This window comes from Trichoplusia ni, chromosome 17 (assembly GCF_003590095.1).
Source record: "Trichoplusia ni isolate ovarian cell line Hi5 chromosome 17, tn1, whole genome shotgun sequence".
Taxonomy (NCBI): domain Eukaryota; kingdom Metazoa; phylum Arthropoda; class Insecta; order Lepidoptera; family Noctuidae; genus Trichoplusia; species Trichoplusia ni.
The window spans coordinates 5,021,626-5,034,792 of NC_039494.1; the positions used below are offsets into that span (position 1 = coordinate 5,021,626).

The 13,167-nt window shown below is 37.7% G+C and overlaps 1 protein-coding gene across 1 annotated transcript; it reads left to right on the top strand.

The window, feature by feature from the left end:
- The first annotated feature begins 3,010 nt into the window (after positions 1 to 3,010).
- On the top strand, positions 3,011 to 12,580 carry LOC113502558 (regulator of chromosome condensation-like). Its single transcript, XM_026884172.1, has 8 exons — positions 3,011 to 3,166; positions 7,999 to 8,124; positions 8,278 to 8,433; positions 8,633 to 8,791; positions 9,068 to 9,220; positions 9,996 to 10,319; positions 11,139 to 12,269; positions 12,422 to 12,580. Exons 1-8 carry the CDS (start codon positions 3,148 to 3,150, stop codon positions 12,532 to 12,534), a joined length of 2,181 nt encoding a protein of 726 aa, XP_026739973.1. The 5' UTR covers positions 3,011 to 3,147; the 3' UTR covers positions 12,535 to 12,580.
- Positions 12,581 to 13,167: the final 587 nt, after the last annotated feature.

Genomic DNA, 13,167 nt, shown 5'->3' on the forward strand with positions numbered 1-13,167 from the left:
CCAGTACCGTTTCCTTTTACATTGCAAAGTTTATTTATTTGCCAAATAAAAACAAATAACGTTTTCTCTTTTTCAAGTGTTCCATTTTTCAAATCTAAAAGTAACTAAATTAAAGCAAAGCCGCGGGTGTCTTGAGCCAGAACTAAGTTATACTCCAAAACATTTAAGTCTTTAAAGTGGAACAAACGCGACGCGAGCCAAAATTTATCTAGGAGCTTGCAAACTTAGCTCAAAGTTACGCCATGTTAGAAAACAACTATGAACTCGACATATTGTTGGTGCAGACTATACTAATATTATAATGATGACTTTCCATGATGCTGAAAATAAAAAAATGCCTAATTTAACAGCATGTATTTAACATCTATTTCTTGCGAATCAAGATCGATGCTACTAAATTAGATACTACTTACATTTAATTTGATAATTGAGAAAAAGAGAAAATAACATTATAGTACCTAATTGTGATTACAGCAGTTTAGATTCCCACGGCCTCCTTTCCTAAAGACATAAAAACTTGATCACTACGCTATCAACAGATATGTCAAAAACAATAAAAAGTTATTTTGGACGAAAGCGTCATTTCTTACCCAACTTAAGCCCAGTATCCACCAAAACAGAGAAAACAGAAAACGTTATGTCTTCTGAATAGCGTTCGATTGCACCATTTCCACATCGCCTGTCCTGTTTCGCTTTGGTGATTTCCACCTGATTGGTTTTTTCAAAGTTACTCCTTCAAAATCTCTCCTTGACTTCTCCGCCTTCTGCTTCGGTTGATATGCGATGTATGCGCCGTCCTCTTCATCATCATCATCATCCACAGCCTTTATCCTTCCACTGTGTGGGCATAGGCCTCCCCTTTCTGGCCGTCCTCTTCACAGCCATAATATTAGTTTAAGACGTAGTGGCAGATCCCCTGGGCCTTACTTACCAATTACAATTACAACCTTAGCCACTTAACTACACAGTACCACTTGACTACTAGTGTCATATCCAGCAAGATAATAATTACTTGATACAGCTTTTTGTATGCCCACATTATGAACGACTTAAGTCGTGTGTCAAGTCGGCCAGTATTCTTCTTTCTCTGACTAGCAACTTTTGTCATTTCTAAAAGAAGGTTTTAATATTTACTTTGGTCAACATTAGAAAGAATGGATTAAAAAAAACAGTATGCTTTTATAAAACTTTGATTTTAGTTTAGCATGGTAGAGTTGCAAACGATACAATCAGCGAATAGCAGGCTAATGCCGCTTAATTAATACACCTGCTACATAAAACAATTACAAAATCCATGTAATTGTAATGCAAGCCTTTTATTATACGAAGCTTGATGACGAATCGATGAGGGTGCACGGTCAAGGTTTCATTCGATTACCGTTCGCAAATTGTCACAAAAGAAAATTATAGGTATCGATATGTGACTCGAGTAATAGATTACACAATAACATCTAATGACAATGCATTATTAAAGGTCATATCACTAAAATACTACTTAATGTTTTTGCAATCCTGGAAGCGTGACAGAACTATACACGGCATAGATCGCTGTCACTTTTCCTCAACTACATTCATACTACGTAAAGAATCCGTAGAAGCATTTTCTAGAGTCGTAAGTTAAAAATAGAACGATAAAAGAAATGACAACTTCTAGGTCAGCCGGTGCATAAAGTATAAACTGTAGGCCTGTAGGCTTACTTTTATTCTGATGACTATTTATAACTGAACACTTTTATGAAGACTCCTTTCTATATTTTCTAGATAGTAAGTGTTACATCGAATTCAATTCTTTGACATCATTACATTTTTGTAGAATGTCGGGACAGAAATGTGGGTTACACGGTGTCGTAAAAAGAAGACAAAGAAGAATTTGAAAAGAGAAGGTTTAAATGTTATAGAAGTTCTCTGAGTTTCACTTTTATTTAATATTCTAAGACGTTTTAGCACTATAAATAAAACTTGTATTGTTATTCTTGAAACTAAAATCGATCGTTTAGAGCACCCTCGAGTGGAATACTTTATTAGTAGGGGCTTATAATGAGCGAAGAACTTCTGAGTTAGAAAGTTTTTGCCAAGTATTGCGCCAAAGGCCAGCTTTATTGTTTTTCGCTAAATTATTTTTTTCTTCTCTAGTTTGAACTGATTGCTAATAAGTTTATAATACGCAAAAGGCAGGTTTTCGCCATACAGTATTTAATTACATACATTTTGTGATACAGGGAAATTGGATGAGAACTGCCTACCAGGATTTCCATGAAATTTCCTTTTGTTTTCAGACTTACTGCACTGTTCTGAACAGACTATGGTCCACCAAAAACTGATAAAGTATTACGTATACAACAATTTGTAGTCCTTATATTGCTGCTTTAAGAGTTGTTGTGCTAAGTTCTGCTCAAAAAATGTATTTAAGATTCCAGGCATTCTTCAAGCGTTTTTTCTCTAACATCTAAACATTTTGATGTAAAAACAAAGGCGAAGGCAAGACCAGCAATGTAAACAAATTGAGTCATCGATACTAAATACCACTGTAAACAATTACACTGTAAACAAACCAATACACTATATTTTATGATCCAGGAAAAAGTTTTTCACTATCCCGATGACAATTTTAACAAGACACATTGAAAGTTGCGATCGTCCTCAAATTTGTGGCAGTTTGAAGCGTCAGCGGAGGGCGGGGAGTGTCATGTTATGCTTGCTACCAGTGGCCGGTACGACAATAACATTGGTCAAGGATATAGTTTAAATGGAATGGCAATTAGTTTGGTACCATGAGCTTCTATAGTAGAAGCTTTTGTTGTAGTATTCTGTTTCATCGTTAACTCTACCTATGAATACCAATTACTTATTTGAAAATGTATATTCAGATCTTGACAATACCTAGTTATACTTACTTACTAATTGTTAACATAAGCAAAATTATAAATCTGTTTAGACAGTGTTAATCAGGAAATAGTTTTAATTGGATAATGTTAACCCACAATCTCAATGGGCATGTCATCCTATCTCGCATAAAAGTCATATCCAGAATGTTTTAATCTATGTGAAACAGTGGTGGTTACCGAGGGTGGCACGTGTCCAGCGGTCAGTATTCGCCCCGCGGCCGCCCAGTGCACGCCATGGTCTAACCACTGACCACTATCCACCATGACAGACGACATACCAGGTGACTGTGTTCTTATTTTGAATCTATACACAAATTGGCGCGTGAAATTTTATACTCTGTGATCATAACCCATTTTATTTTATTTTTTATGTCGTAAATGCAGGTTTCATTCCAAGTTTTTGAAATTGGAATAGTGTTTACTATGACCGTTTGTGACTCGTTATGTGTATTTATGTAGCCATTTTGCAGTCGTTCCGTTTGCAGTTTTGATTTACTTAGTAAATAGTGTTAAGGTTATGTCAATGTTCGCTTTACATTTATGACTTCAACCCTTTTGGTCATGCTTATGTATAAGGATTCGGAGCATTTGTTGTAAAAGTACTGGCTGCTTATCATTCTGTTTAGTTGATTGTTGATATCTGTTAAGTAATTTCTTTGTATTCTAAATCATTGTTTTGGTTATTAAAAACATTTAAAAGGGGCAGACAGTTCATATAATACAACACTAAATCACCCACAACAACTTTATTACATACAACTTCTCGACGTGTACATTGGTTGTACCCTCTTTGGCAAATGTCATTCACCTTATCAGTACAGTGGGCCACAAGTCCGTAATTACAGTTTGACATTAACATCGCTTGTATTCAACGTAGTAATTTGGATATTCGTTACTCGTTATTACCAAGGGCGCGAGGTAGACCGTACATTAAAACGTCTAAGAATTCCATACAACCCTACAAGGTTCACCCCAATTTTGAAATAGTTACATATTTTGGCGAGAACGTATGTAATTATGGAATAACTCTCGTTAGTAAAACATGGTCTTATGTACATTGAATATGTTAGTAATTTCAATATCGAGGCTAATCAGAAAGTACTTGTGAGTGATTTTAGTAGTCACCGTTGCAGGCCCCATTAGGCCTTTTCCTTGTTTTCCCGAGTGTAACGCTAATGACTTCTACACGTCGACCCCTAACCCTTTTATTGCTTATGCCAGAGTGACGGTAGCGCTTGCTCTGCGCGACTCTGACTGGTGTCAAGAGTTCATCCCTCAATCCTCATAAGAACAGATGCGCGAGACGACGCGCCTATCTGGTTCTTAGCCTGTTAGTTGATTGAGTGACAGGTGGCCGTAGTACTACCACTTTTCAATATAAGGTCGGTGAAGTTGTTAAATTGAGAAGCTGCTGAACGTCGCCGGTTGTTACTTTAGGACGTGATGGAAGTTCTCAAGTTCCCTAAACCCAGTTTTGCAATAACACTTGTTACTCCACTTGCAAACTATATGTTGCATGTGCAAAAAAGTATTTAAGTTGTCAGTGTTTCGTTCCGTAAGTTAAATTTTCCCGCCTCTGATGGACATTTGACCTCATGTCGCATAATGTGGGGACACGTACCTTTCGCCTTACGCCGCGTCTGCTCATGATTAAGGACTCCGGTTGGGTCCGAAACTAGTCGGGCTACCCCGATAAATACGCGTAAGTAAACCGTTACATCTTTTAATAATGAATCAGTCTCACGATAGTTATTATAAAAATACGTACCTTTAAATTCTAATATTGATTAAATTAACTGGGTCGCCCGGTAGAAGATAATAAGTCTATATTTAAAATGCAATAGAAAGATTTCTACCGAATGTTTTGCTCTCCTTTGATACGACTATGGAATTGTTGTTGAAAATGAAAATATGGTAGTTCGCAAGAGAAAGTTAGTATGTGATTTAAATTGCTTGTTTTATAGTAGTATGTTTCGATTTTGATATTTAAAAGATTATTGATTGGGTTCATTATATTTGGAGTGATACCGTAAACATGGCAGTTTACAGTGGTAAATAGCATAGATAAAGGCTTTGACATACGTATTTTTTTTTAATTTAGAAAATAATATCATGCCTCGTAATAATGAACGTGATGAAAGTATACATTTATATTTATAAAAAATAAATTTATGCGACATTTATACTTTAACAATTTTCCTATTCTAATGTAAAAAAGCAAAAAATGTTAGAAGACGTGTAAATTTTAATAAGAACCGACTTTATATTTCACGGTGCCTACAGAATATAACATTAAACCGTCATAATTTACGGTAAAAAAGAGGTCTTTTATAACTCGGTGCCATGTAAAGTAATGCAGGCAATGACGTCGTGCATTCAGCCTGATTACCATAAAATAATAAAACACTGGCTACGTCACGCAGGAGGTTAGCATGCGTTTTTAGTGCAGTGCACTCCCTCTGTCGGTGCGCACGCAAAACTATCTGCATACACGAGCATTTCCTAGCAATTGTCGCTTTATCGTGTCGTAAAATTTTACTGTCAGTATTCACTGCACAATCAGCAAACGTCCATGAACACTGACAGACTAATAAGTCATTAACACAATGCAATGATTTAGTGTTAAAGCTATGGAACATAATAACTTTAAAACTAAAATTTTACGAAAAAAATTAAACAACCGATATTTTTAATGGTTTTTTCAAAAACATGACATTTATTATAATTACTTTTAGTTATTATAATAACTTAATCATTATTGTTTAAGACCAGTTTATTCGCACGTATCGATCGAGATAGCCTTTTAATTGATTGTGTCCTTAATCATAAGCTGACGCGTTTGCGTGTCGTAGCAATTTATAAATCGGACTTTGTCCCACGAATTTCGTTGTTAACTGTACATTGTTATTGGTACAAGCGAAAAGATCAAGACTTTTTTATTTATTATACACAAGTTTACCAACAGCTTAGAAGGTCACTGAATATTTTCAAGAAAATTTGCGTATATACCCATATTTATAATTCTTAAAAAAATAATATAACAGAAGGGTAACAATCTATTCCAGATCCATAAATGGGTTTTTAATACTCATCCAAACAATTATTAAACGCTTCTGGAAGGGTAAAACTGAAACCTTATTACTCAAGCTCTCCTGTCTGTCCTCCCGTTTGTCACCAAGCTGTACCTTATGAACCGATATGATAGTTGAAATTTTCAGGGATGATGTATTTCAATGATAACAAATGTAATATTTAATATATAAATCGATAGTAATTAACGTTTGGTCTGTCTGGTTATAAGTTAAACAGGTACCCAACTATAGCGTATTCATTCCCCTTTCCTCTAATAAAGACCTTCGCAGGTAGTTACTAAATTTCACTACCAAAAACCTAGGTTTAATTCTTAGCCTGTAGATCAACTAGATAAAAACAAACACGCAGTCTAGCACTAAACATAATTCACCCTTTTATAACCATTTCACGCGGTAATTTTAGCTTTTGTTGATCGTCTGTCCAGTTTGAAAACAGCTTTGAACTTGATAAGCTTAATTACTCAGCTTGAGCTGTCAACTACTTAATGTAATACTGAAGGCCGAAATTAGCATAACTTATTAAAACAAGTTATATGTGAGATGAGCCCGGTAATGAATATTATGATATAAATGAGTCTGCGGTAATGTTTCTACTAAAAAAAAAAACTCATTTGTATTCACATTCATACATACAAAATAAGCCATAATAACGCAGTAACCGCAGTGAACAAATGTCAGATTGAGAAAATCTGAAAACTAGACAAACCTTACCCTACCGAACCCCACATCCACATGCAACAGTTTTTGGCTTTTCTCATTCAGCATTTACAGGAGAACAAGTGTCAAGTAAGTTCAGTAGTCATATTTCCGCAAGAGTTCAGTTTCAGTCATAATTCTACCAATAGTATTCATTTACTATGTAACTTGTAACAGCCATCAATAAGTCCAGTCATAACGTACGTCATTAGGGCTGCTACGCGCTAATCTGATCAAATCTAAGGTCTGAACCAAGGCCGCACGCCGGATGTTACGTGACCGGCACCTAATGGCTCTTTACATTTTTACTTTCGATAGCCACCGAGTTACAAGTAAGTACTCTGTAATTTGGCTAACCTCTGACGTCATTTGTCATGTATAAATCCAACGTTTCTTGGAAAAGCTATTTTTATGTTAAATTTTTTTGGGCTTAAATGTAGCAAAAGAACAATGGATTAATTATTGTTGGAAAGTAATGGTAGTTTTTCATAGAACTATCATCTCGGCAAGTAGAAAAGTGGAAAACGCAAAGCAGTATTATAGTAATTAAGTCATTAACTTAAAAATCATAAAAGACGACGACCTCCCTTGTACCGCGTAAAATATGTCAAATGTTTTCAGAGCTTATAAAGTTTTGAATAACTTCCTGAAAAATACTAGTCCAACCAGTTATACTGAATAACGTGGTGACTTAAGCGTCAGCTGCCTTATCCCACGATTATGAGACAAATACAGTAATAAAAGTAGGAAACTTTTTTAAGTATTGCACTAGATAGGGCAAAGGCCAGGGACTACTGAAGATTGCTAATTAATTACCTGATACCCAATCACAGAAACAACTAGCAGCCAAACTGTTAAAGGCGGTAAAGCAACGAAAGCTGTAAGAAAATCGAAAATGGGAATTGGCAACGTCTATTCTTCGCATCTATTTTTTTGAGACACTATGTCTCACTTATATTATAGATTTTATCGTTATTTTCTTCTGTCGTGAAGGCTAGTAAATTGTTTCGTCTAAAACATTGACCCCTAATATTTATAGTAACTAGCCATTATTTGTTTCATATTTAATGTACGAAGACCGGAGGTATTTCAGTGTGTTAGTTTCTTTGAGACGGTAATAATGTCTGTTCACTTCACGAATAAAGTATCGAAAAATTTACCAACAATATTATTAAAGTTAACTCTTTCAGTGCCCTACGAGTCTATAAAACAGGTTGCTTTTCTGGAAACGAGAGAGTGCTTTACATTGCACGACGGTACTACAATCATGAAATAAACCCTTTTCTTTTTAATTCTCCTAACTAATGTTCCTCTTTATTCCAAAGAAACGGGCGCAGTGTTCACGTTCGGCAAGTCCCATTTCGCTGATAATGAACCGAGCCACTTCTTCATCAAGAATGATCCGATCGTCGCCATCTCGTGCGGGGACGAACACAGTGCTGTTATATGCCGTGAGTATATTATGCCTTATATGTATGACTAGAAGGGTCTAGTCTTTGCTTATATTAAGCGAGTTTGCAGTTGTAGAATGGGGATAGAACATGGGGATAGCAGGTCAATTACATACGATTTCAAAATATTCACATCAAGTTGTATTTCCACAGAGAATGGGCGTGTGTTCGTGTTTGGCGGGAACGCGTGGGGTCAGCTAGGTTTGGGCCACAAGGATGAAGTCACAAGGCCCAGCTGTGTCAAATGGCTGAAACCACATCGAGCCCTATTCGTGGCCTGCGGGAGAGCACACACTGTTTTTGTTACAGGTATAGTTTCAAGCTTGAGCATGGGACTTAGTTTTACAAGTAAAGGAGAGATGTTTTTCATCATGAAAATGATAAATAGACTAAAGGTAAAATTATTCGAAAATAGGACAACTCCACTGATAACACATTTGTTCAAAGAATTCAACTAAATACTACTTTTTGAACTTCAGAAAGATACTTTACTTATTTTTTTGTCCAGATTCCAACGCGATCTACACTGTAGGCTGCAATGATGAGGGTCAACTGGGCACTGGCGACATGGAACACCACACGGTGCCACAGTACGTCGAGCTGGAAGGGGACACTGGGCCCATCCGACAGATCTCTGCAGGAAGCAACCACACAGCCATACTCACAGGTACCAAAACAGAAGTAATCCTTAAAAAAACTAGAGCCGCCGAAAGAAAATCAAAATACCTTTGCGACTGATTATATTTCAAAATCGCGTCGCTGTATATGTAGGGTGCTATCATGCCGCATGTGACAATAGGCCCTTAGATCATTGATAAATTAACCTATGTAAACGAAACAGAAAGAAAGAGGGAAATCTCATTCAAACATTTTAATCCATCTCTTCAGTGTAGACCAACATAGACCTTATCAGCAGTAACTCCTTAATATCAATTGCCGCCAGACGAGGGTCGGGTATTCGTCTGCGGCTCCAACTCGGAGGGCCAGCTGGGGCTGGGCGAGGACAGGCGCTCCTGCCTCAAGTTCAAAGAGCTCAAGTTCATGGAGAAGATCTCCTTCGTCGAGTGCGGCTACTACCACACCGTGTTCATTACGGGTTAGTTCCTAAAATACCAAATGACCTGCATTGATTATTTAGTCTTCATCATCATCATCATCATCAGCCTATATTCGTCATCTGCTGGATATAGGCCTCCCCAATTACACGCTATCGAGATCTATCTTCGGCTGCTCACATTACACAAATGAAGACGTGCTGTTTTTAGTCTTAATTATCACTATATAAAAGCAAGATCTGTTAAAAAAATATTATAATATATAAAAATAATATTATTAGGGTATACAAGGTTAGCCCTCATAATCATTTCTTCTTTTATACATGATTCGTGAAGATATCCAACGATACAATATACTGGAATACCTTCACTCAAACTGCGGTTTACCTTTGATATCAATTTCTCTAATGTTCGTAGCATGCACGCGATGCAATACCGTTTATCAAAGACAGATTGATTGATAAGTATCTAAAGTATCCTACACATATACTTCTGCATGAAGTATGACGTCAATACAATGAACTTAGAAAGTACGAAGGTCAGTGACCCGTGCCGATAAAAGTTCTGATAACAATTTGCCTACAGCCTTCTATTAACCCCATTATAACACTTAAGTATTCAATTAGTATGCAAAGAGGTTAGCTACCTTTGTTTATAAAACTAGATTTTTCTTTAGATTTTCAGATTATTCTTGAAATTTATTTTTTAGCTTAGGCTAAGAATTTTAAGGTCAAGCCATAAATTTGCTGGACGATAACTTAGGATACCTGTAAATTATTTTACTGAACTCTGTATTTTTTATTGTTGTCCATACAGCAAAAGGTGCAGTTTTCCTAACAGGTGATAATGAGAACCAGAAACTTGGTATCCCAGATAAGCCAACAACAGTCTACGTTCCCGAAGTACTTCCTATAAGCATTCCCATCAAGAGTGCGTGTTGCGGGGCCGCTCACACCTTCCTGCTTTCTATGGATGAGAGCAAGATCCTAGCATTCGGGTCCAATGAGAAGGGCCAGCTTGGTCTTTCGAAGAATGTGGAACACGTAACGGAACCCACGGAAATTGATATGGAGAAAATGTTTGACGGGTTTCAGTTGAAGCTGGTGGCCTGTGGGGCAATGCATACGGCTTTTGTAACAGGTGAGGTTGCCTTTTGTTTATTTATGTAGGAAACTCCTAGAAAATGTTCATTTTGTTGGAGCAGAAGCTCAGAGAGATTGAGGTCGCCAAGCCAAATTTACAGAGTGCGACGTGTGTCGGGTTCGATCCCCGTGTAGGAAAAGCGTTTGTGTGATCCACGAATGCTTGTTCTGTGTCTGGGTGTCTTTGTGCATGTGACTTGATTGTTTGTGAATGAAAAGTCCTAAGTTTTTATCGATTAGTAGAGTTTCTAGTAATTTCAGTTTCAGTTCTTTTCCTCTGTGTACAATCAAGCACATTGACCTACTTTTAAATAGTGTAAGTAGTTCAGTAAGTAGGTGTAGGAGTGTTGGCAGCATTACATTATTATCATAAAATAAAAATTGAAAATTTAGAAAACGATTTATGATTCTCTAAACGCACCTAAAACAATATTAGATACTTCGATTTCCACTCTTAGCTTTCCGTGTTATTACATGGAAAACACCCTATTTCAACTGAATTGACTATAAAACCTTGTTTCAATATCAATTAACGATAATGAGACGTTATACTTGATTGTTAAACTTTACAATAACGAAATGAAACGATTGACACACATACCACCGAATAAATTTTATGTAAAAGCATTTCATTTCACCTTGCGAGCCTACGAGCTTGCCGGCATACATTTAATACCGAATGTAATCGGTTCATTTTCATCGTCACGTCAACATAAACAGTGTGTAATTGGCCTTCGCCGGGGCGGCATGATCAGTAATTCAGTATTCGATTACCATTTGTCGTCGATGGTCGTATAAAACTCAGTTCTCGTTTCAGACAACGGTTTGCTTTACGCCTGTGGTGAGTCCCGACATAATAAACTTTGTTTGGAGGAAATTGACGATGCCGACAACGCAAACGATGGAGTCCCCAATCAATACACACCTAAGCGGGTCACCGCAATGAATGGGCATGTCGTAGACAATGTCGCCTGCGGAGGGTGCCACACGCTACTGACGGCCACTAAGGGCTCCAACGCGGACTTCACCAACAACGACTTCAACGTGGTGGACGAGCAGACCCGCCAGATATCCCTCACCGAGCTCCCGCCGCTACAGAAAGTGCCAGTCATGAGCAAGCCCGAGGAGCACTCGCACGTTATCGAGGACATCACGAACTCTAACGTTGACGTGCACAACACCGATAACGTGAATGGAAATGTGAACGAAGAGGTCGGATCGATAGATTCATTAGAGGCCAACGTCAGTGGCTCCCATATAGTAAACATAAACGACCTTGAAAACGAAAATGGAAGCACGCATGACGCGGCCGATATAAACACAGACGCGATTGATCCGAATCCCCCTAATGTTGAAACAAAAGTTATGGAGGCCATCGAAACTATGGACACTATGGCCGATAAGGCCGAGAGTAAAGTTGAGGAGGTTTTAACTGGTGCTACGGATAAAGTGAATGAGAAAATGGAAGCAGTTGAGGGGCTTGTAAAGAAAGCCGCCGTGGTTGCACCTATTGCACATGATGAAGCAAAAAAAGTTTTAGATTTACCAGATAAGATGTTAGAGATAGCGCATTCACCTCCACCTAAAACACCAATACTACCAGAGTTATTGCACGTTCCTGACTTGTCACAGATTAGTCCAGGGCTGAGTAAACACAGTGATGACGGTCAAAAGAGTGAAGCTGGTCAGTCTGAGAATGAAACTATCCCTTGCGGGTCGGATAAGTCTAGTCCCCAAATGGGTAAAACTAAGACGCAGGCAGTAATGCCTATCGTCAGGAGTGAAGACCATATCGACGTCCCTGAAGACCCAGATCATCCTGAGGAGTGTGACGTGGTAGTGAACAAGACCCCGGAGAAAGGACGATTTGCGCGAATGTTTCAAACGATAAGAGACAAAGAAAACTCTTGTATGGGCAAAGGAAAAGTCATCGAAGAAAAAGTTGTTGGTAAGTTTTAGTTTCTTACGAATAATTTGACCCCTTTTCTAGTGCGACATAATTTTCTTTTTCTTTTTTTTAATTTTCATTATTATTATTCTGTTTTAAAAGTCAACTTAACCCTTAAGAGAGCCCATAACAATATAAACCTCTATCAACAGAGAACGTCCACAAGGGCCTGGACACAGCGGAGGAGAGCATCCACAAGGTCGAGGAGACCGTGGAGACGGAGATCAGAAACCAGACCAACTCCCGGACCTGCACCATTCTCTAACTGTTACGTCTTTGACTAGCTTAAATAAACATTTTTATTATTGCTATCGTGTTGTGTTCTCACTTCAAACATGCTAGGAGAGTATACATCTAATGTCTCAATTAGTGCCCAAGTCAAAGCGAGAAGACAAGTGATATTTTACAACCGTTAGCGCTAAAATGTATGCATATGAGATTCCTTTTCGACTACTTGCGTGAGTTTGATGTGACACTACATAACATTGTTTGTTTTTTCAGCGTTGACATGAGTAGAATCTTGGTTGTCCAGGCGGCTAGGTTATAGGCTATATATGAAAACATCAAGTAACAGTTTTTACACAAGTTTTAGTTTAAACTAGTTTTGTATCTAAGCTCAATCATATCACAGTGGAAATGCAATTACCTATAATCGTACCTACTTATGGGTTCTTATTTTCTGTGCAGGTTGACACAAATAATCAATCTTCCTAACCTGGCATTTGATTGGAAAGATCTTTAAGTTTTCAACCTGAATCTTAATAACCCTGGGACTTTTTTGGGAGTATCGGGGAAACTGCTTCTTGCTCGCTGTTAAACAGTCTATGAAAGGTTTTGCAAGTGGATTTACTCCTACTCCTGTTTCCCCCTTGCTGCTGCTACTGCCCGTCCGTTTCTT

Bases quoted from the DNA above. Each gene is read 5' to 3' on its own strand.
- LOC113502558 (XM_026884172.1), top strand. The intron at 8,792-9,067 runs GTACCAAAACAG...AATTGCCGCCAG, and splicing joins CCACACAGCCATACTCACAG to ACGAGGGTCGGGTATTCGTC. The intron at 9,221-9,995 runs GTTAGTTCCTAA...TTGTCCATACAG, and splicing joins CCACACCGTGTTCATTACGG to CAAAAGGTGCAGTTTTCCTA.